The 27,927-nt window shown below is 55.3% G+C and overlaps 1 protein-coding gene and 1 long non-coding RNA gene across 2 annotated transcripts; both read right to left on the bottom strand.

Annotated features, from left to right (window-relative positions):
• Positions 1-2,147: 2,147 nt before the first annotated feature.
• LOC119110534 (uncharacterized) lies at positions 2,148-2,952 on the bottom strand. Its single transcript, XR_005095506.1, has 3 exons — positions 2,918-2,952; positions 2,547-2,656; positions 2,148-2,172 (listed from the first exon to the last, which is right to left on the bottom strand). It is a non-coding gene; the product is annotated as an uncharacterized LOC119110534 (long non-coding RNA).
• A 10,614-nt stretch (positions 2,953-13,566) lies between these two features.
• DZIP1 (DAZ interacting zinc finger protein 1) lies at positions 13,567-21,891 on the bottom strand. The gene is made up of 8 exons (XM_037233836.1): positions 21,739-21,891; positions 21,135-21,370; positions 20,468-20,584; positions 19,962-20,087; positions 19,191-19,222; positions 17,503-17,530; positions 16,391-16,526; positions 13,567-13,580 (listed from the first exon to the last, which is right to left on the bottom strand). The coding sequence occupies exons 1-8, from the start codon at positions 21,797-21,799 to the stop codon at positions 13,567-13,569; spliced, it is 750 nt and encodes a 249-aa protein (XP_037089731.1). The 5' UTR covers positions 21,800-21,891.
• Positions 21,892-27,927: the final 6,036 nt, after the last annotated feature.

A 27,927-nucleotide genomic window follows, 5' to 3' on the forward strand; every position in this document is an offset into this window, starting at 1 on the left:
CCGCTGGCTCCTGGGCTGTCGCCCTCCCCCTGCATTTTCGTCGACGACCACGGATGAATGGACATGCCTCGTCTGCACAACCAATCGAGCACAGCACACAAAATTGCCGGACATCAAACGGGATAAAACATCGAACTTGAGTAGAAATATGCGGTTTCGGGGATAGTATACTGCAGTAAATCAGTGTCCAAAGGGCACTTTTTTCCGATTAACTATCGCACGCCACTGTACTGGAATACATAACAACAATACTGAGCTTCTGATGACATATAGAAAGTAAGGATCCCAGCATCATGCAAGCAAGAACAACACTACATGCCTACACCTCCAAAGCTGCCTGTCCAGCTCCCACAGAGCATTTAAATTGATAGGCCAGCTGCTAGCCGCATTGACCTTCCCCAGATCGTAGCAACCAAGCGCATTAAGGTCACACTGGGTGCGCACCTTGGGCAGGGAGGGTACGCCCGCCAGGCTGGAGCGGGAGGCGCCGGAGGAGGCAGCCTGCAAGCCAGAGGAGGCGGTAGGGCTGGCCGCTGCGCCGCCGCTGCCCACCGACGGTATGTGAGGGATGCTGGCGCCGGAGGCACCGGAGGTACCGGAAGTGACGGGGCTGGCTGCCGCGCCGCCGCTGCCCACCGACGGTATGTGGGGGATGCTGGCGCCGGAGGTACCGGAGGTAACAGGACTGGCCGCCGCGCCGCCGCTGCCAACCGATGGTATGCGTGGGATGCTGGCGCCAGAGGTGCCGGAGGAGGCGGCCGGGTCCGGGCCGGCCGGCCCGCCACCGCCGGAGCCGGACGGCACGCGGGACAGGCTGGCGCGGGAGCCACCGGATCCGGACGGGAGCCGCTCGAGGCTGGAGTGCGAGCTGGGTCGGGTGGCCGGCGTGGAGAAGCCCTCTTCGGGCGGCGGCGAGGCCGGGCGGAGGCCGGCCACCGCCGACTGCGGGGCAGAGGAGCAGACCGGCGGAGTGGACACCTGGGGCAGGACGGGACAGACACGGGGTACCGAGGACTGGACACCTGGGGCAGGACGGGACAGACACGGGGTACCGAGGACTGGACACCTGGGGCAGGACGGGACAGACACGGGGTACCAAGGAATGGATACTGGGGGGGGCAACACGTAGTACCGAGGACTGGACACCTGGCAGGACGGCAGACACGGGGTACCGAGGACTGACACCTGGGCAAGACAGGGCAGACACGGGTACTGAGGACTGGACACCTGTGGCAGGACGGGACAGACACGGGGTACCGAGGACTGGACATTTGTGGCAGTACGGGACAGACACGGGGTACCGAGGACTGTACACCTGGGCAAGACAGGGCAGACACGGGGTACTGAGGACTGGACACCTGTGGCAGGACGGGACAGACGGGGTACCGAGGACTGGACATTTGTGGCAGGACGGGACAGACACGGGTACCAAGGATACACCTGGGGCAGGACAGGGAGATACGGGGTACCGATGACTGGACACCTGAGGCAGGGCGGGACAGACACGGGGTACCGAGGACTGGACACCTGGGGCAGGACGGGACAGACACGGGGTACCAAGGACTGGACACCTGGGTCAGGACAGGGCAGATACGGGGTACCGAGGACTGGACACCTGGGGAAGGACAGAGGAGAACTTGGGTAGCGAGGGCTAGACATCTGGAGCAGGACAGAGAAGACGGGATATATTTCGAAGGACTGGTCACCTGGGACAGGACAAAGGCTGCCTAAAAACACGCTATGGCTTGTCCGTACTTCCCTGGAACATCACACAAACACCGGAAACTTTCCGAGCTGGGTTAAATCACGACGCACGCCTGTGAGAGTACTTATTTGCCGTGATCTGGAGGGCTGTTCGGCTCGGAAGTCAGCTGGTGAATGGAACACATTCCCAAAAATAACGAAAATGGTATCGGACCCACATCCGACAGGACCGCACACAAAGCCAGCTCGGCCCCGCTGTCGCGGAAGCCCGCCGGCCGAGGCCGCCGCTCACCTGGGAGTGCGTGGAGCCGGTGCGCTTGGTCAGGCTCGTGCCGCTGCCCGCGCGTCCGTCGGGCGGCTTCTCGGCAGCACGCAGCCGCTCGTAGCGGGCTGACGGCGAGTCCTCGTCCAGGCTGGTGCCGCTCTCCACCCGGTGGATGGTGGTGGACTTGATCAGCGAGCTCTGCCCTGCGGCGGCGTGGTCAGATGGTCAGACGGTCCTACGGCCGGTGCCTGGTGCTTCGCAGCGCACTCTCCTAGATCGGCGCGCATGAACAAGTGACACCGACGTGCCTATTCACGTTGATACACATATAAAGTGCGCGTATGATGACGCGCCCTGGATACGTTAGCATGACCCCAATGTGCGCCATACACTGAGGTGTGACACTCCCACGCGTGGTAACCGCCAACAGAACACCGATCACAGCTACCACGACTGACAAGCTGTTGACGCCTCTCTCCCATCACTCGTCCCCCTGTCATCCAGGCGTCCGGCCGGCTGCTGCCTGCCTCGCTCGGTGGCGCCGCGAGCCCGCGGCCTGCCGGCGGCCGACACCCACCCTGACCACGTCTGGTGAACCGCTCCAGAATGTGCTTGCTGGCGTTGGCCTTGAACTTAAACGGCGGCTGTCGGCGGCCCTGGCGCGGCTCGAAGGCCTCCTCGTCATATCTGAGGACGAAGGCAAGTATTATCGAGGGCCGTTCGCGGCCGGGGTGGCAGTATAACAGAGGATGACAACTCCACTGTCGCCGCCCACGGCTTCCGCGGCAGCATAGTCACCACAGGTCTCTCGCGTCCTTCACTCCGAGACAATTCGAAACGGCGTCGCCTTCCACACACAAGCTACACGGCGTCGGCTCCTGGCCACCACGCAGTGAGCACCGCGCGGCCTGGCGCGCCGCACTGCCGGCCGCTGGCGGCGCCGGTTACCGTGTCGACTGGCCGCCGTCCCAGGAGTCGGCGGGGGCCCAGCCGGCGCGGCCGCCGCCGGCAGGTCGGCCGGCCGGCGAGTGCGAGGCCGAACGGCGCAGCGCCGCCCGCTGCATCAGCTGGGCGTCGATGGTGGCGCTGGACGGCACGGCCCCTGCGGCACGGCACGGGACGCTCAGCTCGCGGCATGGCCCCTGCGGCACGGCACGGCACGCTTGGCTCACGGCACGGCCCCTGCGGCACGGCACGGAACGCTCAGCTCACGGCACGGCCCCTGCGGCACGGCACGGCACGCTTAGCTCACGGCACGACACGGCACGGCACGGCACGGCACACCCAGCTCACGGCACGGCCCCTGCAGCACGGCACGGCACGCTTAGCTCACGGCACGGCCCCTGCGGCACAGCATGGCACGCTCAGCTCACGGCACGAAACGGCACGGCACACCCAGCTCACGGCACGAAACGGCACGGCACACCCAGCTCACGGCACGGCCCCTGCGGCACGGCGCGGCACGCTTGGCTCACGGCACGACACGGCACGGCACGGCACGGAACGGCACACCCAGCTCACGGCACGGCACGACACGGAACGGCATGCTTAGCTCACGACACGGCATGGCACAGCCCCTGCGGCACGGCACGCTTAGCTCGCCCAGAGCCTAGGCAACGACCGTGCGCCGCGACCGCGCGAGTGAATGCAGCAGACAAGGCGAGCAGCATCGCAGCGCTAAACGCTACCAGTGTTTATATGTACAAGGCAGGGCCAATGGTGGTCAGTTCAGTAAAGGTCAATATTACACGCTACGTTTCTGTACTTTAAGTGGGCAATGTCTAAGTCTCAGCCGCGCGAAGCCAAGCGCATCCGCTTCGTGTGTGTTATGTCGAACCAAATCTACTCCCCCATTCCATCCACGGCCGCTGGTATTGCAATCAAAAACTTCTGGTCGTCACCTCCTGATGGCTTACGTCGTGAAACGTGTCGGTAAGGTGGTAAAAATATCGGGAGTTCGTTTGACACGGTTCGCTGGTGCTTCCCGCTTTTTGAGATCCCAACAGAGTCAATTCCTGAACTGAACCTCAATAAAAACAAAACAAATAAAAGAGAAAAAAAATGAAATGAACCCAAATCAATAGCATAAAGACTGCGACGCGTGTAACAAGTCGCCCCATGCACCATCAGTCATACGCCGACCCATATCATGAAGCCTACAGCACGGCCCGCGCACCAGGGCCGGGACATCGCACACCAGACACAACACCAGCCAGCCCTGCACACTCAGGAGGTGGGATCAGCGGCTCCAGCCGGCCAGTGCTGCTCGGGCGTGGGCCGACGCCGCGCCGCACCTCTGTTGCCGCCGAGCGAGACGAGCGAGCGCGAGATGTCGGCGCCGCGCGCCATCATGTCCCGCGCGAACACGGCCAGTCGGCTGGGCCGCTTCGACGAGAGGGTGCTGAACTTGGCCAGCCGCTGGCTGACGTCGTCGTCCATCTGGCGCCGCCGGTCGCCCAGCCCGTTCGACTGTGGGAGCGCGCGGCGGTCACAGCGCCAAAACGGCACGACACTGCTGATTGCTGCCATATTTGGGAGGGCCACTGCGAGTGCTGGCATTTCTGGAATGCGCCTAACCTCTCACGAGGCTCCGCCCGGAAGCCAAACCTTGCACCATGATCATACGATGGTGAGTGAATGTCTGACTATGCAAAACAAGCATCAAGAGCTAACATGTTCAGATAATTAGTGAAGCCAAGTGAGCCGACGGCTGGGAAAACAAGTATTTCATGAGCCAGGCGAACTAGCTGTCTACACACTTAAGACGGGATAGCACGTCCAACCAGCTGACAAAACCTAGTGAGGCTATTAACCTTGCATGACCATCCGGAGCATGTACGGGAGGGGACGGGCAGGCATCGCACCCCGTGGCATGTTCTAAAAAGGCGCAAAACGTTTTGCGCCGTCTTCCTGAAACTTTTCCTTATCTCACACAACTTTCAAAGACACTGCAACTTTTGGGTTCAGGTGCACCAAGTGATTTCAAATCAGGGGCCTAGATAAATTTTACCAGGCCCATGCAGAAACAAATGTAGTTGTTTAGTTCAGCGAGCTGAAACTGCAAACGCGTTCCAATGTGGCTGTGCTTTTTGTCTAACAGGTTCCCTAGATATTGTCGCTATCACCTTATTTGCAAATGACAGTCTGACGTCATCATAGGTGGATGAGTTGCCATAGGGAAGTTGTCGTTTGCCCCTGGCCTTTCGTAACTCTTTACTTCCGTAATGTGTAAAAGTAAATCATTTTCAGAATTGAGAATGTCGCCTCCCGCACTTTACCTGCAAGCGACATGCTTCCCAACACATATCATCAAAGGCCACTGTCACAAGTTTGCATTTTAATCCGTGGCTTGGAAATACGCATTCGAACAACACAATATCTTCGCTTTCATTCGTTCCTAACCCTGACAGCACCACCATATTTGCTTGTAACGTTTTTCCAACAAAGGTGATTATAGTTCACTTCCCAACGTTGACTTAAAAAACAACTTGAAACTGGCTTGACAACTGGTTGAGGCCAAATATCAATAGCGTGTACTTCTGGGTTGAGCGAAGCGCCGTTGAGTTGCTGGCATATAGGAACGCCAGATACATTTCTGGGTCAATTGTTCACATGTCAGCATACATATCATGCATGACCTGATTTCCCTCTGACCACAAATTAATGATACCGGGCAGAAGCTGTTCAAAGCTTTGTGCGACCGTGTGCCTGGTGTTTCATCTCTATCCAGTCCCGAGATAGCAGGGATAGCTAATTAACCGCCGGCTCCCCCCGTCGGCTGTACGTTGGAGCGGAGATTAGTCAGTGCGAGACGCAACGCTCCCCCAGTCATTATAGCACAATGGAAACTGTGCTTGTGCGTTGAACATGCACATCTAAATATTCAAGCATTAAAATCCCGCGCAATGAGGAGGCCGTACATGTGTTTACATGTCTTATATCTGTTAACGGCATGTAAACACATATGCAACAAGTATATCTGTTTACAGACGAAATGACTCAGTACCTTCTTAAGGAGCAGGAAAAATGTCCTTTAATCTGACAACTGCTTTTCGTCGTCTTTCTTGGAAATTGAGGTAGTGTGCACGTGTTTCCGTGCACGTGCGCGTATTTGTGCACGTGTTTCTCGAGCAGACACCTGCACTCGCAGGGGCAAAAATGCAACTGACAACCGCTAGAGGTTAACGGTACCTTTTACAAGGCCACTAATAAACCTACTTTTTGGGGTCGGTCACTCAGTGCATTCGTTCAGTATCATAGTGTCATTCGTACTGCCGGTAAGGACGTGTATCTGTTCACAGGAGCGATATCTGCAGCATTTCCCAAACGGATGCGTGTGTTCACCACAACGCACCAGACTTAACGCTTTCCGGCCTCCAGAGAGCACAGAAAAGCCCCAAGCGAGGATAAACAGCCCGTGTGGACACAAAAGTTGGCTGCCGGGGAGGCTCGTGACTGGAGAAGTTTCAGGGCCCATTTCGCCGCCAGGGACCCTACTCTGGTGCCGGGGCCCTAATAGCTTCACTTACCGGAGCACCGTTGATCGCCCCGGGGCCCTTGCATTGGTCCCGGGTCAGTCCCATGTGCTCAGGACCTGATCGGTAGCAGCTGGCCTTTATACTTTGATCTGCAGGGGTGCTCTGCTCGCTCCGGGCCTCTACATTAGTTTTGGGTCGTCTGCATTGAGGCTTCACGACGCACGGAGCTACTGAGGCTGTATGACGTTGCCTATCTTCCCACCCTGGTACGAAGAGGTCCATTAAAGTTGCCATTAATGTTGTTGTAGCTTTTCATGTTGGCCCGTTATTCATTTCACAGCAATGCGGCGACTGTGTGATGGAGAAACGTTCACACTCGAGGTTTGGGAAAGTGGTGATTAAGGCAATACAGCGGCCTGCGTCTGGTAAGGTTTCGGGCAAAGTGGTCACGTTTCATCATTATGTTGACGCCGTGCAGTGAAGCACACATTATATACATATACATACATACATATATATATATATATATATATATATATATATATATATTCTGTTCTGTCCAGTTTCTGGCAAAATACCAACATTTATTTCAAAATGTTCATTGAACCGTTCGATCATACGCACACATTTTAGGTTCCTTTACAAAATAATGTCCCTGATAAAGCCGTCGACAGACAACGCAGTTCCTTCCGCACTCCTGTCTGCTCCTCACATGACCATTCATGATATTGTCCTTTCAGGTTTGACTGCCTTCGGTAAAATATCAGAGGTTGGCTATTACATACTTACATTAAGTGTTCCCTTAAATGTGATCTGACTAATCTGATCATGTGATCTGACTGTGATGAAAATCTAACTAATGTGAGGCACATGGCTGGAGTAAAATACGAGTGGAATCAAGACCAACATTTTTACATTCATGCTTTCCTTAACTGTTGTCAAAAATTGCCCGCGATCAACTGCGGCGAACCTGCCAGACATTGTTATTTACTCTGTCGGAATGCATGACTGTATAAAATAACGCCGTGGGTATAACAGAGGCGAACTGGGAGATCGCATCGTATCTGGGTATATGCGGAGTCGTCAAATAAGGTGGGATTTAACCGGTGAGCAGCAAGGACGCGTTTGGAGGTGGCGGGCGGGGCGTACAGTGACGCGGGGTGGACAAAGCAAAGCTTCCCTCAGCTGAGCGTACTAGAACATCGGAACGTCAAAACATAACTGACTTGATAAGTTAGTAGGAAAAAGTAAAGGAGTAAAGAAGTTGTCGTGGAGATGTCACACATCAGGACTTGCCGTACCGTAAGGTCAATGCTACCTGATAATGAAACTAAGAAAAGGGCACTTCTTTCGAAAAATGCTTTGTGGTAAGACCCATGAGCCAAAAAGCACATGCGTCACCCGAGAACTATTGTTGAAATTTTGCTTCAACTCCGACTAGCAAGGCACTATCGCACAAATCACAGAACGAAGAACATCTAAGTAGTTGCTAATCTTTTTTGTTTAAAGCCAAAATGGAGAGTGAGCAGCACTCCATGGAAGCAGACACAGTGGAAGTGGGAGCCGAAGCCCCAGCGGAGCTAGTGGCTATGGCTACAGGCCGTACCCGCTCCCGGGTACGACGGAGAACTCGCAGCAAGAGCCGACGCGCTAGAGCCCCACAGGCAAAGCGGCGGGGAGGGAAGAGAAGGAGGAGTGCAAGCAAAGCCAAGAAGGGAAAGCGTGGCAAACGTTCGAGGCGCAGGGTTGCCAGGAGAAAGTAGAAAATCGCAAGAGCCATGCGTCGAATTGTTCATGTGAACGGATCCAAATTCCTGTGCCTTTTGACATGTTCTCTAAATCTACTGTGATGACAATATAAACATCAAAGCTGCTTCGTGTGTTAGCTGCGGGGTTGAAACATATCCCGACCAGAAATTAGTTTCACAATTAGTCAACTCTGATAAATAACTACACTGTCAGAATTACTCCACCCGGCGACGACAAGGATGTCAGCTGCCGGCATTTTCGGTTGCATCTCCTGAACCAACATGATCGGATATGTGGGAGCTTCAGTGAACGTGCACTTACCAATGATACCATCTCAAAAAACATCATGTCAAGCACGAGCCGTTCCCACCACAAACTTGTGTGGATTTACTGAGCCGGAATTGGCAAAACCGAAAGCGCGGAGACTCGGTGTGCCTGTTAGACCCTCCGCCTCCATCCGCTCGAGATTGAACAATCAACATCGTGTCAGACTACGGTCGGCCCAGCATTTAGGCGCCTAGAGCTTGATAAATCGGCCGAGCAAGTCTCAGCGTTCGGGGTCAGAGGGCACTGAATTAGCAGCCACTGAGGCGTGCACGCGGGGGCTGCCGGGAAGCCAGAGGTCTGGTATCATTAATTTATGTTAACATCCTGCGCCGCCAACTGGATGCATTTTGGAACGCAGCTGCAAACGGTTCAAAGGTTACAAAGAACAATTATCGATAGATCATATGATGCGTATGTCTCTGGGATCATGTCACCTATGCCAGGATCGTATTCCCTCTGTTACAGTTATATTTGACGCTAAACATCGGAGCATGCAAAGATATGCTACTACAGCGTATTGGCGCGATCGGATGAACTTGCTCAGGGCATTCGAACGCAATTCCAAGGGTGCCCTTGAGCCCTACACTCCTTCGCCGAGCAGAGCCTGTTAACTTACCAAAACAGAAACAAAAATGTGCCTCGTGTACCACAGACTGAACGCATCTCAAGGCACAGCCACTGGTTCGGCATCAGCAAATCGTGACACAAAAAGACATGCTTTGCCGCGAGCACCCACAGGTGAGTGTATCTGAGATTGTGCCACTGTGTGGCAGGACTTGTGTATGACTCGAGCTGATTCATGAATCGGTTCATAAGCAAACGTTTTGGGGTGAGTCCTAAGCTAAGTCGGCTCACTAGGAAACACAACGTACAGCCTCATATACGGCTGCACCTTTCATGCGGCGCCCTAGAAACAAAAGGAATGGGTCTACCTGTATAAGGACTCCATCTTACTTGGTACAGTGTCATGTTTCATGTCGTAGACCACGCCACGGAGGAAGATATAAACGTTTGCCCGCTTCACTGCATTAATAGAACAAAGTCCTCATTTCCCGACCCATCTCTTTTTGTTCTCTTATCTCGTGCTTTTTGATCGACCCGCACACGAATTTTGCGTAGTTTGAGCTTACGGCGCGCTGGTAATGTGGCGTCCATTGCACATAAATCTGATTATAGGCGACGCCAACAACCTCCAAAGTAGCGCCAGCGTCCACCGTAGCGTGATCCGTGACATGCATGCATGCCAGATGTCATGCTACCATACCCAGCGGTGGAACAGGCGATTCCGCTGTTAGGACATACTTTAAAGTGACAGAGTTCATAAAATCGCAACTTTCTCGTCATTCGGAAAGTTACTGATTGTTTTGGTGGACGTATTCCTGTTAAGAGCTCAGGTACTATTTGGTTTACCAGGCGACAGTTATGACGAAATACGGCTTTATTATGATATGATTACCGTGCACTTATGCAAACCGATATCCACACTGCGTTTGTGCTTAGCGGCGTCCACGAGAGCAGAGGTTAAGGACAAGTGGTGTCTTAAACAAAATGCAGCCACTGGTCTCAGTGGCAACAGGCCAGGCGGCGAAATGTTGACGTTATGGCGTCGCCTATTTGCAAAACATCGTTGCCAACGCTGCATGCCCGTCACAGAGTTGCACGTTGTAATCCTGATGATCTGCAAAAGTTCATTAACAAGGTTTCTATCTTGTTCGCGTGAGCTACCTTGTCCAGGAGAAATATCACCTTAACCAGCTTTCGGAACTAGGTAATAATGATCGGGCCTTATGCCTCACCAACTGTCAGGGTCATTTCGAGACGGGTACTTGTACCATATCTTTCCGGAACTATGTAATTGTATCCAAGAGGTACGTACATACACCTCCCAAAACACACCGGCTGAAAACGTGTTACAACCACGTGCAACTGAGTTGCACACGTACACCTTCCAAAACACACCGGCTGAAAACGTGCTGCAACCGCACGCAACTGAGCTGCATCGTAGCAGTGGTAAGATTAATTTCATTACCATGGAAAACGCGCGACCTGCAATTTGCAAAACATCCGTACAGCAGGCTCGACCCGCAAGGTCACGAGGGCATGGTGATGACCTACGCCGCCTGTGACGGGTCGGCCCATCGCAAACCAACACCGGCAAGTAGGAAAGATGCCAAATGGAAACCGGATGCATAGCCTACGCGAAAGCACCGTCTACAAATTGCCTGGGCGGCTTGACCCTGCTCGACCGGCACGTTCGGCACAACCTGCAGGGGTAACGGACCATCCCGTTTTCTTTTGAACATCGTCCTCAGTGCAACCTCTTGACCCCAACAGCACGAGCGCTATGCCCTTTTACAACAGCGTACCAATGACAAGCTCCATGAGGCGTCGGACGGGCGCGGCAGACAACTAGACGCAGGAGTGTTGCCAGTCCCCATCCTGAGGACGTTCAACAATCTGAGCTGATGCAGCCATGCATCTCAAAGGGAATGCTCCACAGTGGAAGATATTTACCAAGCATTACATATGATGAAATAAGATCACTTATAACTGTTGGCATACTTTAAAGTGGGAGACACTGGTCTCGACAACCCATTGCTCTGTTTAGTAAATATGACCCACAATACGTCATTGCTTGATTGCGTCATCGTACCTTGCACAACATTAAACGCGAGCCAATTAACGGCAGTTTTATCCGGAAATCGTGCCCACGAACGACAGATACGAACAACTAGACATTTATGTTTTGATTGGCCTCGGTCGTCGCATAGCTGACGGAACGGCAGGATTTGAATGACGTTATTATGACGTTATGGGCGCCTAGGTGGCCTTGAAATAGTCTACCCAAAAAGTCCGCACACCTTCGCGGGCGTGCAGCTCATAAAGAAGAGGTTCAAGTTTTAAGCAGGGCAGGGTTGTGAACCGCACCGAATGATCTTCAGGACGGCTATTTCGATACAAAACAAATGTAGAACACTCGGTCTTCGCAGCGCTGAATACGTGGATGTACGCTGTTGTAACACTGGCTCACTAATTTGCAGGTCACGATGCTTGAAAACTGGCAGTCATTGGTCCGAGTAAGCCTGGAAATTGCAGTCCACGAAGTTCAAAAATTTGCAGCTTTATGCAATCCAGTTAATCATGACCAAACATTGTGAAAATAGTAAATATTTCGGGTGGTATTGGTTAAGACGAACAAAACTCCACGCCTATGTCATTATCATACTAACCTTCCCCAGTTTATGCCCAAGCGCCTAGTATTCGAAATCTGTTTTGAAAAAGGTGGCGTTGGAAACCTTCCCGATAGGTTGCCTGCAAACCTCTGTTTCGAAGTTGGGGATCTCTTCGCAAATTGTCACCGCAGCATCTGGAGTCACCGTTCAGACTGGCATTTGCATTCGCTCTCGTTACTGAGATGAGGTGTACGTATTTAAAACACCCCAGTGCTGACAGATCCAGACCGATCTGGCTGACCCGCACAGTCGTGCAACTGCGTCCTTCGTTAGTTCCAACAAGATGGCCAAGTGGAGACCATACAGGCGAATCGAATACATTTTGACTGGCATTCACCGCATTAGTTTGGAATTCCGCAACGTTACAGTCCATGCCAGTGCAACGGCACACCAGGCTGCAAGTTCATCTATTTGGTCGGTGGCAAAATCATGCATACGAATCTAAGTCAAGATCGTGAGAATGCATGAGTCCTGAAATCATTTGGCCAGGTGCTTCAAGTTTTATGTCGTAAAGGCAGCGTCGACCGAGGTCCCCGTCACCTTGCTTCTTTCTCTCCTAACACGACACATGCCTACACTAAGCTCATGATTTGGGTCTGAGGCGTGCACTGTGCACCAACAACACGGCGATTCCCACATTCCCGCTTTACAAGGCGCAACACCTGGAAAGTACCGACGACCGCGGAATAAGGCGAAGGTGTGCCGCAGCAGAACGTCTACCTCCGTGCGGCCCGAGGGAGCGAGCTCGGCCGGCCGCTCTGAGCGTCGGAGCGCGCGCGCAGGCGGGGGCGGTCCACCTCCGCGCGGCCCGAAGGAGCGAGCGCCGCCGGCCGCTCTGAGCGCCGGAGCGCGCGCGGGCGGGGGCGGTCCACCTCCGTGCGGCCCGAGGGAGCGAGCGCGGCCGGCCGCTCTGAGCGTCGGAGCGCGCGCGCGGGCGGGGTCGGTCCACCTCCGTGCGGCTCGAAGGAGCGAGCGCCGCCGGCCGCTCTGAGCGCCGGAGCGTGCGCGCGGGCGGGGACGGTCCACCTCCGTGCGGCCCGAGGGAGCGAGCGCGGCCGGCCGCTCTGAGCGCCTGAGCGTGCGCGCGGGCGGGGTCGGTCCACCTCCGTGCGGCCCGAGGGAGCCGGCGCGGCCGGCCACTCTGAGCGCCGGAGCGCGCGCGGGCGGGGGCGGCCCACCTACCCTGGTGGCCTGCAGGTGGCGCAGCTTGTCAACCATCAGGCCGCTGCTGATGCGGCGCGTGCCCGGCTCGATGCCCAGCTGCAGCAGGCGCTCGTTCAGCTCGGCCTCGGGGTCCTGGCGGCCGCCACCGGACCGCAGCCTGCAGGCACCGACAGCCGGACGTCAGTCGGCGGCGGCGGCGGCGGGCGGCGCGCCCCGCGTCAGTCACAGCCGGCCGTCTCCTGCCGCTCTGGCTGAGACCGGCAGCGCTCGCACGTTGGCCGCACGGTCGCGACCGGCCTCCCTGGCAGCCATGGCAGCACACCACACAGCAGATGGGGAGGGAGCGTGCACGCGTTATGTTGATTGCTTGCTCGACGCAGCGTTAAGTGTTCTGATCACTCAGACTTCTGTCAGTTTGCAGCACGCGGTGGCACCGTGCAGTGCTGGCCGGTCTGCCAGCCGCCACGTCAGCCGTCCAGGGCCGGTCGCTGGTGAGACAGCCGAGGCGCTGGACAGCATCGAGCCCGGCTGTCCCCTGGAGCAGCTGGAGCCCGGCGGGCATGGGGCACACCGCTCCGTCAGGTACGCTCCAAGCGTGCCCTCTCCATCAGGGGTGAAAGCGCCCCTATGAGCCGACTTGACACTCTCATGGCCGAAATCCTGGCCACGCCACGGAGTCAGCCACATGAGCTACAGCGCAAGACATTAACAGAGCTACCTCGCAAAGAGGATTCATTCGGGTCCCATAGAGCGTACAAAGCTTAACGTACTGATGAATCACATTTGGCAAAACGTCCGCCCCGCAAACACTGTTCTAATCACTTCCCAGATCGCCTTACCCATTTCGACCCAGCGCCGAGCTGGACAATGATTCCCTGGTCACATTGCGGCTGCCCATCTCGTCTTCCTCTTCCTCGTCATCATCCATGCCGTCATCAGCGAACTTCAGTCGGCGGCAGCCGGACGCGGAGCGGGACCTCCTGCAGCCAATAGGGTCCTGCTGCTATGCATGCCCTAATCGGGACGCCCAGCAGCCGACACTGATATGTACATGCGGCTAGGTGTATGCACATAATGTCACATGCACTTCTATTGTGTGGTTCTCAAAATGAGTCGATATTATGAATGCCTGTGCCCGAAAAAGTAATGAAAAATATTATTCCGCACCTAAATCAGCAGCATCCCTGCCCCGCTCTCCTCCACAACTAAGCGCAGGTCACGCCACACACCCACTGTGGTCGGCGGGCGTAGGGCCGCGTGACTCGGCCGCGGTGGCCGGGTCCGCGGGGAGCCACCACTGACCTCTGCGACCGGGAGATGCATGGCCGCGGCCGCTGGCGGGCGGCGCGCGCCGCCGGCGCTGCACCAGCTGGAGACGGCGACTGGTGCCGGTGGACGTAACGCAGCAGGCGAGGCGACTGTTCAGGCCCGCTGTCGATGTTGACGTACTCGGCGCTGCCTGGCGACGGGGGGGGGGGGGGGGGGCACGTCAAGGCTGGAGGGACGCGTCCGTCCCAAACCCCGTGCCACGCGGCCCCACGGTCGGCGCATTGTAGTGTGCGCAAAACGCAGGTGTGGGAAACATGGGATGGAATGGAATACAGCCCGAAGAGAAACAGAAGCAGACGCATGACAACCACTGGGGCTTATAAATTTGGCACGTTATTTACGGTGTCCTGCAGTTATTTTAAAGGGGTGAGAACTGCCCCCAAGATCACTTTTTACCTCATACAACGTAAATTGCAACAAGCTCTTCTGAATCATTTAGTATACCCTTTTTTGTCAGGACCATAGCTCTTGAAACTGCAATATCTATGTGAATTTCTGGCATTACAGTGGAACCTTTGGGAAGGAAGCGTGTGAGATGATGAGAAGTGGCATTACCATTATGACAGCTTTTGCGAAGAGCATCACAGCGCAATACAATGCGTGAAACAAGCATTATTTGGTTTGTTCGGGATTTTCTGGCGCTGAAACGCCGGGAGTTTTTAATCAAGATGTTCTCACCTTTTAGGCAGAAAAAGGAAGTCTGAAGAGGGCCGTGCAATCAAAATGTCGTACACGTCGACAACATGTGATTCAAATATGCCCACGAATGTCACGTGACAGTCCTGAAGACCAGATTACCACGATCTTCCGGATCAGTTCAATAACAAGCGCAAAGGAAGTAACCAGTGAGTGGAAACTATCTTCTATGATGTGCTATTTTCTACACCGAGTGGCTACCTGTACACCAATGTAGAGATCTCCTGAAACACTACGGCACTAAATCTCCCCACCCACATACGAGCATTATACACAGTCTTCGCACATAACATTACCATCAATATCTCCTGTGACATCAGCAAAGGACATGTTTACAGGCATACAAATGATAGCGGCCAAGCATTGCTGCACCATGGTGGCCTGTGGTTGATTGTCCCAGTAGTGGCCAGCTATCGTGCCGTAATGTAATGGAAGGTAATCTGATCTAGCCTTCTGTACCCTACTCTAACCTAGCCTGTCCAAAACATATCAGCCTCTCCATAGCAATCCTAGCCCGCTCATGGCTGGACATAACTCTGCCCTGACCAGGCCTAGCTGTCTCATGGCCAGACCAAGCCCTGACCCCACCTCACATGCTCCTTGCTCCTGACCAGATATCACCACAGACATGTCCTCACCGTACCCCCCGCTCATGACGAGACCTCCCCACTCCTGACCAGACCTCTCCACTCCTGATCAGACCTCCCGCTCCTGGCCAGACATCACCACAGACATGTGCTCACCGTACCCCCCGCTCATGACGAGACCTCCCCACTCCTGACCAGACCTCTCCCGCTCCTGACCAGACACCACCACATGCATGTCCTCACCGTATCTCCCGCTTTTGACCAGACCTCCCTCTCCTGACCAGACCTCTCTCGCTCCTGACCGGACCTCTCCCGCTCCTGACCGGACCTCTCCCGCCCCTAACCAGACATCACCACATGCATGTCCTCACCGCACCTCTCACTTTTGACCAGACCTCCCGCTCCCGACCAGACCTCTCCCTCTCCTAACCAGACCTGCCCCGCTTCCGACCAGACCTCTCCCTCTCCGAACCAGACTTGTCCCGCTCCTGACCAGACCTCTCCCGCTCCTTACCAGACACCACCACATGCATGTCCTCACCGTACCTCCCGCTTTTGACCAGACCTCCCGCTCCTGACCAGACCTCTCCCGCTCCTGACCAGACATCACCACATGCATCTCCTCACCGTACCTCCCGCTTTTGACCAGACCTCCCGCTCCTGACCAGACCTCTCCCTCTCCTAACCAGACCTGCCCCGCTCCTGACCTCACCTTCCACTCCTAACCAGACCCACTCCTGAACAGACTTCTCCACGCATGACGAGGTCCGCCCGCTCCCGACCAGACATCACCACACGCAGGTTTTGACCAGACCTCCTCGCTCCTGACCAGACCTCCCTGCTGCTGACCAGACGCACCTCGCGTGGCGGCGCCCTTGTCCTGGAGCATGAGGCGCATACTCTCCACCTCGGCGTCGTGCCGCTCTCGCATGCAGCGCAGCTTGCCCTGCCAGTAGCGCTCCTGGGCCTCCATCTTGCCCTCCAGCGCCACCACCTCACGGCGGGTCTGCCGCGGACAGGGGCCGCCGTCAGCAAGGGACGGCAGTCAGCAAGGGCGGCAGTCAGTCAGGGACAGCAGTCAATGAGAGGCAGCACTCAGTCAGGAGCGGCATTAATAGTCACGGGCAGAGGTCCGCAGCGGGAGCTTGTCAGCCAGGGGCGTGACGGAGTCCGGGCGGGGCAGAGTCAGGGATCTATCCGGGGCAGCATAGCTACAGACAGTAGAGTGACCAGCGTTTAACATTCTTCCAGTTGAGAGTGCAGGATGTAAATGCAAAATAATGCTACCAGAATCCTGGCTCTCCAGCGATCCCTGAATGCGATTCGTCTACGCTAATCCGTCGCCCCTTGACCCCAACCTAGACATCTGACCTACTCAGCCCATTTGTCAAGCCTGAGGCGCGTGGATACCGGTTTGACAGCCGCCCGCTTCGATGCTGATTGGCCAGTTTTGAGCAAGAGGAGGGGCCAAAGGCAGTGAGCCCAAAGCCAGGGTATCATCGCATGAAAAACATTGACATCCGTGCCACCTAAGTGGCCGAATATTGGAGCACTGAGAGTAACGGACAGAACACGATATGACAGCCCAGTCTGGGGCGGCGGTCTGAGACAGCCGCGGCCAAGTGACAGAGAGCAGGGCAAGCCAGGCACAAGAAGGCACGACCGAGCCAGGACATAGCCAGGGGCGGCAATGCCGGGCGGCCCAGTCTGGGGCGGCAGTCAGAAATAAGAAACTGCAACAAGGGATGTCAGGGACAGACTCCGGCGGTTTACCAATGAGCAGCAGACTCACGGCCGCGACAGCCAGGGACAACACAGCAAGGATGGGCTTCCATTTCTCCTCAACACGGAAGGACCGCATTGGCGTCAGAGGTGACAATAATGGTCAGCACAGGTACATATCTATCCGCCGCGAGCAGAGTAAGGTCGAGTGCACGAGCCGCCGGCGGTCGAAGCCGTCGCTGACCCACCTGCTTCTGCAGCTCGCGCTCCATCCGGCTGGTGCCGCCGGCGTCCGAGTCAGGCAGCGGCCCACCAGCCAGCTGCACCGCCTGCTGCGGCATCAGCTGACGCTGGCGGTCCAGCTCCTCCCGCAGCTGCCGGCCGGTGGCCACGAGTCAGGGTCACCAGGGGGCAGGGATGACACATGCACGCGCGCGCGCGCGCGCACACACACACACACACACACACACACGCACGCACGCACGCACGCACGCACGCACGCACGCACGCACGCACGCACGCACGCACACACACACGCACACACACACACACACACACACCAGAGGTCGCAGGCGGGGGGCCGGGGATCGGGGCGGTGCCACGCTGCTCCCAACGGAGGCGGGTCCCACAGCCAACCGGCCACGCCGTCTAGGACTGCAGCACCTGCCACACAGCAGCGGCCTGACGCGTCCGGCCCGGCGCCAGCAGCGACAGACACCGGCCGCGTCTGCCGGCCGGCGCGGCGGAAGGGCCGCCAGGCGTCACCCACCTGCTGAATCTCGGCCGCCTGCTGATCCAGCAGCGCGGCCAGCCGGTCGTCCGGCCGGCTGGCGGACGGCGGCGCAGAGGGTGGCGCTGAGCCCGCCGCCGAGCCGGACCCGGACGCCGGCGCCGAGCCCGGCGCCGAGCCCGCCGCCGAGCCCGCTGCCGACGCCGGCGCTGAGGTCCGAGCCGGGTCGGCCGGCGGCGGCGGCGGCGGCGGCGGCGACGAGGGCGCCGCCGGCGACCCTGCCTCCTCCTGCGGAAGCGCACGGTGGAGCTATCCGTACAAGGGCGTCGTCTCCACACAGTGGGCGTGGTTTCCGGACCCACCGTCCGAAGCTTGGGCCGAACACGCCACAGACCACACCCGGCGCCAGCTGAGCAGCTCCAGATCGCCTGACCTGCTGCGCGCTGAACGCCTCCAGGCACGGCCAATGGCGACGACATTCGCTCCGACGTTGTACCGCTGGTATCGTTAGCAAGATGCTTCGTAATGACATACCCTAAGTGGCGGGAGTAAGTCAACGTAGGGTGACCCGTCGTTTTGACTGTCAATTTGCCGACGATGCGCGAGCACGCGATGTTAACGACCGCGTCTTTCGCCTAACCACTTAGTGCAGAGAAGTGACGCGCTGCTCTACTTCCAAGGGCACTGGTAGTGTAGCGGTCAAGCTGCCCGTCTGAGAAACCATGGATGCGGGGTTCGATTCTCCTCGGTGTCCGCCCTTCCTGACATGGTGAGAGGCAGGCGACGCCATTTCGTTCAGCAGCTGAGTGCGTCATATAGCACCAAAGACAACGACAACCGTCTTCAACCGCTGTTGGAAGGGAGTAAGAGTCCTCCACAGGCAACGACACATCTAGACACATCCAGTTTTCCAGGTCCAAGTCGAACTGATGCCGATGGCTGGCATGGCCCCCTGCCGGGCGGTGGCTCCCCTTCGTTATCGTCATCTGCGCCAGAGGCTGGAACGAGCCCCCTCCCAGATGGTGACTCCCTCCGTTACTCTGACCTGCGTCGGCGGCTGGTCGGAGCCCCCTCCACGATGACTTCCCCCCCCCCCTTACCTTGACCTGCGTCGGCGGCGGATCGGAGCCGCCCTCCAGGGCCGAGACGCGGCGCCTCTCCTCCGTCAGCTGCTGCTCGGCCACCATCAGCCGCTGCCGCACCTGCTCCAGCTCGGCCTCCAGAGTCCGCTGCTGCGGCTGGCGGCACGTGACCACAGCACAGGTTACGGCCACGCCTGGCAGCCGACACGACCGGCGACCGGCGAGCGTGTCCGCACCGCCGCCACGCCCGCGAGCACTAACAGGAGCACGATCATGGACACACGCACACACACACACACACATCGCAGTTTATTAGAACGTGAGCGGCGGGATGGGCGGGTCCGCCAGTCCAGCTGCACGGCTCTCTTCGTCGTTCTCTGAGCGCTGAAAGTTACAATTCTTCGCTGATTCGTAGTGTTCGGACCAATCACGGTAACCGACCCCACTCCGCTTCGTATGGCCTCTGCCGGCGTTCAAACTGCGGCTGCAAGAATTGCACTCTCTGTCTTAAAACACGTTACGTATTCTACGTAACCGTGCCGGTACACGGCAATGCCGTGACACCGTCCATCGGTGTACCCGGCGCCACGGGATCTCTTGCCAGGCAGGGGTCCCCGGCGCCACAGGATCGCCAGCCGGGCGGGGTGTACCCGGCGCCACGGGATCTCCTGCCAGGCAGGGGTCCCCGGCGCCACAGGATCGCCAGCCGGGCGGGGTGTACCCGGCGCCACGGGATCTCCTGCCAGGCAGGGGTCCCCGGCGCCACAGGATCGCCAGCCGGGCGGGGTGTACCCGGCGCCACTGGATCTCCTGCCAGGCAGGGGTCCCCGGTGCCACAGGATCGCCAGCCGGGCGGGGTGTACCCGGCGCCACAGGATCTCCTGTCGGGACTCACCTGCTCGTGGCCGACGGTGGATAGCGTCTGGTTGCTCATCTGCTTGGACACCATGTGGTTGTGACGCCTCATCATGTGCGACTGCAGGTACGTGGTGTTGATGAACACCTTCTGGCAGAAGTGGCACTGTGGGACGAGGGCGGACGCGACGGTCGGTGACCTCGACCTCCGTAGCCGCTCAGGGCGCCCGGAGGCGGATATCGCTCTGACCAAGGACACGACGCCCTTCACACTGGGGGTCCGAAGTCGAACGCACGACCAGTGAGCCATCGCCCTGCTGTACGCCCGACGAGGAGCGTGATGGCGGAAATCAAGTAAGTCGCACCGGTCCTGATCACCATCGACCATTTCCCAGCCCCGTGTAACTACGGTGCCAATCGGTGCTGCAAATCCCTGACGACTGCAGCGGTGCCCACGTCACCGCCTGCACTGCGTCTCGAACCCACGACCCCCCGATCCCCAGCCGAGCGCGCTTAGCCGAGCGCACGCGTCTCGGGGTCACCTACCCGCTGGTGGCCGGTCAGCGTCATGACGGTGGAGCTGGTGGGCGCGCGCAGGCCCTTTCGCATCTCGCGCAGGTCCTCCTGGTCGCGTCGCGCGCGGGCGTTGGCCGCGTCCAGCTCCTGTCGACCGGCGCGGCCGGGTGATGGCGGCGCGGTGAAGCGGGTACGGGGCGGTAAGGTGACGCGGTAATGCCGGTATGGGGTGGGGCAGGGGAGGGGGCGTCACGAACCAGAGCAGCTCCGCAGATGGCGCAGGTCCGAACGCCGTCCAGGACAGGAGCGAGGGACAGCACTATTCAGCACACACATTCGGCTAACAGCGCATACCCAATCAATATCAGGTTCCGGGTCGGTGTGATGACATTAATCGGAGTACTGGATTGCAGCTGGCGACAGCGGACCGAATATCGAACGGCAGCTCGTCCAAAACGAAGCGCACAAATCGATGAGTGTTCCATACGGGAGTTCGTAAACGTGTCGTCTCCGTGGCAGTACCTGCCAAGGTAGATGGTTTGCTTGTTGGCCTCTATGTCGGCCGCACATCATCCGCTTTCCTTAATCGATCGATTTATCAGCTAGTACAAACTCAACGCACACATTCACCGCGCACACAACAGCGCACCACGCGCTCCCTCGGGCACGCCACGCGCGCGCCAGCTCGGCAGCCAACCTCGAGCGTCGAGTTGAGCCGCTGCTCCACATTGGCTAGGTTGTTGGCCAGGAAGTCCTGGCTCTGCAGCAGGTACTCGATGATCAGCTGCGACAGCCGGAACACCTTGACCAGGTTGGGGTCGGCCGTGGCCGCGTCGAACTCCTTGGTGGCGTCGCAGTAGGTGACCTGGCGGATGCTGTCCTGCAGCGCCTTGTAGTCCACCGTCTTGGTGATCTGGTCCACGTCCAGCGCGGCTGCCGGAGGGCGCGCCTCTCGGTCAGGCACGGGGCAGCCGAGCGCGCAGCGGCGGGTCACGGCCAGGACCACATCCGTACCCGGGACACGAGCCTGATAAGAGGCCAACCCAAGTCACGCAACTGTCTGCAGAGAGCGCAGCGCTGAGGCGCGCTACGAACACATATCGTGTGAACCAGGCCTGGGGCTGTACCAAGTCAGGTTGTGTCGGGATAACTGAAAAACGTGACGGACGACGCCCATTCGTCGGGATGCCAGTCCTTAACGAAACGTGGCAGCATCACGTTGCTTTTATCCACCGATGCATGAAGCCGTGCATGATTCTGCAGCTAACGAGAGAAAGTCTCAGCCGCCGCAGCACTCGTACCCAGCTTCTTCCAATCCAGCTTCTCCTCGCGTCTCCGGAACTGGAAGTTGGGTCGCTCCATGGCCGCGGGGCGGTGACGCCGCCGGCGCTAGTGGATGGCGTTGAGAAGGTCACGTAGCTCGTGATCAGACACGGTCGACTCGTCGCACTGGCCGAGCGCGCGGGCGATCCGGGCCGCCAGCAGGTGTTTGCAGAGCACCTGATCACCGCTGCCGACACGGCCACCGGCGGTCGGCGAGCAGGCCACAAACTACGGGTACTGACCGAGACGATGCTCACTCACTGCCGCATGACGGCAGGCGGCAGCCGGGGCAGTGTTCACAACGCACGTGCCGCTATACATGTGTCCGCCAATCTGGATCACTGCAGCAGATGAGGAAATACATAAACGGGAACGAGAATAACGAAAGGGCAGCATTCAGGCCGAGCAAAGCTGAGGTGGGAGCGCGCCCGCACACTAGCGCGGTCGCAAAATGCGACACGCCAGCGCGCACATCACGACCGCGAAACACGCGAGAGCGGCCGCGGCGCCACCTACCGATGTACGGCCGAGTACTGGAAGGCCGGGCACGTGCAGTACAGTAGCGTCTGCAAGCAGTAGTAGGGCGCACCCGAGCTGCCCAGCACGCGGTAGACGGCACGACCGGCCGGCGCCCGCAGCCGACTGACGGCGCGCCGGTCCACCAGGTCCAGCGCCGGCTCCAGCAACGCCGGCAGCACCGCCTGTAGTGCCAGCAGCAGCTCGTCTGGCAGGTGGCGCTGCTGCTCGTGCGCGGCGCGCAGCTGCTCCAGCAGGGTGTCAGCCACCGACAGCACGTCCAGCATAGCAGGCCGAGGTCAGCCTGACAGCCCTGCTCACCCCACCTGCTGGAGGTGAATGGCAGGTGAGAAAGGTGACTGGCCCCCTGTGGCTGCTTCAGTACAGCTGGTGGCGAGATATCACTTGAGGTTTGTAAGCCCAACTAGCTGGCAGACACACTATATTTCTCATTCTCAATATTTGCTTTCTCAATATTTGGGGATCTTTTCCCATCCAAGACTAATTAACATAAGAAACATGTTTAAATCATCAACCATGTTGTACCGTAACTGGGACTAGAAATCCCCCTTACTGTAAGACTTTCAGTAATTCAGTCTATGGTGTATCATACAATACTTAATTTTAGGATCACACCATTCCCGACTTCATCACCTACATACCCCACTGGTACACTTTGTGCCTCACTTTTTACTTGCATAGCATTATGACCAAAATGGTGTGAACAAAAAACCCTTTTATCACATAATTAGCATTGAACTACAGTTAGTGTATTTTCCTGCAAGCTGAGCATATTCCAGCATTAAAAAGATGGTAGAACTGCTAAGAAGCATGCAGTGAAAAACATAAAACAGACATAATACTACAAAGCACCAACATATGTAATTGATAGCTACAGATTCAGAGTATCTGCTGTTCAAGTACTTCACCCTAAAGTTCCACCATACAATCTAGCAGAAAATGATATCCCAACCATTTTTTCCCAGCTGGACTGAGCTGTCAATGGCATGAAATACACAGCCATCTGAAGGATGGGATGGGCTATGCAGTCCATTTTGAGGTACACAGCTTGATAAGTACTATTAATACCTTGATTCCTCCAGGTTGTTTGCACACATGAGGCACAAGGTGACATGTAAACTATTCAAAAGGTATCTAAGGAATCCTGCTACTTGCAGGCTATCTGTGATCATTACATCACCCCAAACAACAACATTTGTTCCTTGGCTTGAGATGGAAATGTTTAAGTATGGAAACATTCTGGCAAGCATAATTCAGGGCACACATGCCATGTAATGCTTTGAGAAATCAGATTGCTGAGAAAGTCCACATTGAAGTACTACATACCATGCAAGCCATAATCAATATGGCAATAAAAGTGAACCGAATGGCCTTCAAAATGACTGCTACATTTATTCTAGGCTCGGCAATGTGATACCAGTATTAACAAAACATACATGCAAGAACAATTCATTGATAACCACGAACCGTCAACGTCGCCGACGCGTTGGCGCCCTCTACCAAGTTACCTATCTGGGTTCTGTTCGGTATCGGATGGCCAGTTTTAGAAAATGCTGACCAACAATCGGTTGTGTTAGTCCAGTGAGTAGTTATTTCTTATTCAGACTCTAAATCAGCGCAAAACTAACGCTTAACGCTCTGCGAGACATCGCAACCCGTTCGAGTTCCGCGGCGCGAATGCCAAGGGGAATCAGTGGAAAGGTATGTAAACAATCCTGAAAGGCACTAAAGAGCAGTCATAAGGCCCAGATATTCTTACTTCACCTGAACAAGACCGTTAATTGTCTTTTTGTGATACATTTTTAGTAACAATTATGCACCTCTTAATTTTCAAGTAAAGCATTGACCAAACACAGTTGTTTTGTTGCATATTTGAATCGGTTAGCCCTTTTCTTGATGTTTTAAGGTCTTACCCAGTCGGCAGAGATAAAAACGGACTAAACAACCGACGGAACTTGTTAATAACGACATGTTCCGAGCATATCAAACTGATACCTACAAAATGTACATCATTCGATACCTTATGGTCAGTGATTTGCCCTGCCCAGCGTAAGGCGATCTGAGATTAGGCCAAAGATCATATATGTCCATTGCCACCCAAATCGTCTGGTGGACAACCGGTTCCCCTCTTAGTAAGGATCTGCAGTAACTAGGCTCGAGGCTGTCTTGGACAACCACATTCTCCCAGCCTTTTGACGTTTCCAGAGCATCACGACCATAGTCTTGTCAAAGGTCATAAAATGTCTTAAAACTACTAACACTGGCTACAGATAATGCGATGCTCCGGGCCTATGAGGTCATTCGTTCGATCATTCGAAACCAAAATGTGCACCTTAAGATACCACATGGTCTATAAGTTGGCCTGTGCAGCCTATAATAAAGTGGCATTATTTCAAAGATCATACAAATTTCAACACCATCGAAGTCGGTTCGAGGAAAACTGCATGCTCCCAGACTTTCGAGCCAATCGTCACAGGCGTTTACTGATCGTTGTGACGTGGTCGATAACTGGACCTTTCCAGAATATGATGACCATTGGTCTGGTGTGGGACCGAATACCTGCTCTCCATATCATTTAAAGAAACCACTCGCCAGGAACCACCCGACCTTCGCTCATCTGACGGTCGTTTATTTTGGGAGCCAGCCGCACCGACGGGTGCCTTGTTTGCAACGAACGCTGTTCTATACTGGGGACTTGAAATACAACTCTCGGTTGGATCTCTCTCTCTCTCTCTCTCTCTCTCTCTCTCTCTCTCTCTCTCTCTCTCTCTCTCTCTCTCTCTCTCCTCTCTCTCTCTCTCTCTCTCTCTCTCTCTCTCTCCTCTCTCTCTCTCTCTCTCTCTCTCTCTCTCTCTCTCCTCTCTCTCTCTCTCTCTCTCTCTCTCTCTCTCTCTCTCTCTCTCTCTCTCTCTCTCTTCTCTTCTCTCTCTCTCTCTCTCTCTCTCTCTTTCTCTCTCTCTCTCTTCCAAAGGGCTTAAACCACCAAAATTACCTTCAAATTATGTCAAACTTTAGGTCTATGAGACCGATCACCATGGTAGTTTTACAAGTCTATACGCCATAGCCAGCAACCCGTCATTTTGAAATTATGGCGACCTTGAGTACGATTAATCTGAAATATTCGCTCGTGGGCTGCTGACGCCTCCTGCCACTGTGGCTCGGGCAGCATGCCGGTCTGCAAGGGTCGGTGCAAGGGTGCTCACTGCTGTCAGGCATCACGGGCATATGAGCAGTTTAGCGTGCCCGGGGTTGAGATTGGGGGTGGGGGCAATTTGCCCCTCAACTGGAGGTCTACCAAAAAATCAGGCCAGCATGGCGCAGTCGCACCAAACTTTGTAGGGCTCCAAGCCATGGAATAGCCGATCTTTTGGTTATGGATGTACCTTGTAAAATCCCTGACTCAAGAAAGGTCAAAGTCTGCATAGCAGTCAGCTGGCAGGGAAAGCAATTCCTAGGAAATCCTTCCATCTGATGCCGAAACGGAGTGTTGACGAATCCAAACGTTTTCGAGATGTTTACTTAGACAATAAGACAATCAAAATTAGGCACACAACTGATACGATCGACCTTAAGCATGCGTTTTAGGCTAAGGTCAAAACCGAATCGCTCTTTTACTGGATACCTTGGTTGTGGGTAGCTTTTGACGCTGATTTCAAATCGCTGGAGCACAGGGACGTCGACAGACATGTCATTCGAGCTGCACAAGGTTGTCAGTTCTTATTCGAATTGACACAAAATCACCCCAATGAGCTTTTTGCTCTTGGGACTATACCGCCTAGCGTAGTCCTTGACGCTTATCTGAACTCAAATATCGAACCAATCTCAAGGGTTTTTGGTCGCCATGGCCTCCTAAAATCAAATAGGATCACTGAAATAATATGGACATCCGCGAAGTTTAAGTTAGAAGAGGTATCTAAGTTCAAGTTTTGCATGAAGAGGTCTGAAAGCACTTCAAATGCCAATCTAGAGTTTGACCTTGTATGACCTTACTGACCCGAAGGTGGACCTGTGGATTTACAAATTTGGCATAAGTGAATTCACATATAGGTCTACCTATCCAGTGAATTTGGTGTTTATAGCTCCACCACTTGGTGTGGTCACCAAATTGACCCCACCGTGCCCAACCTTAGCATGTTGCATTCAACCGGCCACCCGGGCGCCTGCTAAGGGTAAACGCTTGGTTTTGGTGGAGCAGACTACAAGGAATTTATCTGACCCTATTGGATTTTTGGGCAACACTTTCTCACCCAGAGATCGACCTCACCTCAGGTAATCAACGGTCAGAAACGTTCAAAGTAATAGCCGCCCTAAAGCGCCGCAAGGGAGAGTGATAGTGGGAGCCGCTGCGGCTAACGCGGCAGACATCTATCATGACTGGGAATTGGATGTATTGCTATGCCGTACATGCCGCACATAAGTATGCCGTTATGCTGTATAATACGCACGTGAACACAAAGCTCTATCAATACGCATCACAAGAGTATGTCACAATTGAGGAAGGGGGAGTGACAGCTGTACGTACATACATTGATGCTGTAGATACAGACATATTCTTCCCATAATTGTGCAGCTCATGGACCAACGCTTGAAGTTTCAAGATTGTAAAAATTTAATTTACTAGTTTGCGGACGTTTTGCTAAACGTAATGTAGCGCAGATGAGTTATGCATGTTTTACAACCTTGCGCGAATGAGCCATGATGTGTCACCATGCACCAGCGCCCGAAAACCTTGCGGTGTTGTTTGTGGTCATTTATTGCGAACATGCATCTTAGAATGAAGTCACGTTGATTCAAAATGTAACCTATCTCCTATTTTCACTGGTGCCACATCAGTCACAACGGGCTGGGCCAACTTGTGTGCGTCAAAAACTGATTCGAATATTCGTTTCGAAAGTAAAGTTACGTCGCGTCTTGGTTCGGCTTCGAATCATTTCGAATCAGATTCAATTCAGATCATGTTGAGCTAAATGCGGTGCACACCTGTATCCAAGGTGAACAGCGGAGGCACATGCTCCATTTATTAAACTTCTACTCGCAATAATTTGCAAGTGAACAAATGGCGACAGCTAAAACAGTCGGGGAAGACGAGTCAAAATAGGTGAAAGGATGGCAATCTGAAGCGTCGTGATGGTGTTTCACACAGCTCCAACGCACTACAGCATATCTTGGTGTGAAAATTTTTAGCTGCACCACGCTGCAAAATTATTCATACCCCGCTGCGCACGTAGTCCGGTTAATCTTTGGGTGTTCCACCATTTCAATCCTACTGCAACTGTCTTGAGCTCTGTCGGCCGTGTTGGGGCCAGCACAACTATCACCTGGAGCCAGTATTTGTCTCTTGTTAACTGGAGCGTTCACATGGCTTTTCCCGCAATCTAGACAGGCTGAGGTCTGAGCGGCCTTTTAGCTGTCTGCTCGCCTTTTGACCTTACTGGATTATTAAATCTCGTCATGCCCTTTTTTAATCCCACCGGTCGGGTCAAGTCCCCGACTACACGCTGCACATGTTAGGCCCTATATTTACATATGAGGCCTGGAAGCTCCCACGATGTGTAGTTAGGTAAAACACCAGCCAGCATCATTACAAATAATGAACTGAATTATTCAGTTGGATATATGATATATATATA

Source organism: Pollicipes pollicipes, unplaced genomic scaffold, assembly GCF_011947565.3.
Source record: "Pollicipes pollicipes isolate AB1234 unplaced genomic scaffold, Ppol_2.1 Scaffold_7231;HRSCAF=8579_pilon_pilon_pilon, whole genome shotgun sequence".
NCBI lineage: Eukaryota > Metazoa > Arthropoda > Thecostraca > Pollicipedomorpha > Pollicipedidae > Pollicipes > Pollicipes pollicipes.

Bases quoted from the DNA above. Each gene is read 5' to 3' on its own strand.
- DZIP1 (XM_037233836.1), bottom strand. From the start codon at position 21,799: ATGGAGCGACCCAACTTCCAGTTCCGGAGACGCGAGGAGAAGCTGGAT. The intron at 17,531-19,190 runs GCAGGTGCGGCA...CGGCGGCACCAG, and splicing joins ACTCTGGAGGCCGAGCTGGA to CCGGATGGAGCGCGAGCTGC. The intron at 16,527-17,502 runs GTGGGTCAGCGA...ACCCGCCGTGAG, and splicing joins AGCGCGAGCTGCAGAAGCAG to GTGGTGGCGCTGGAGGGCAA.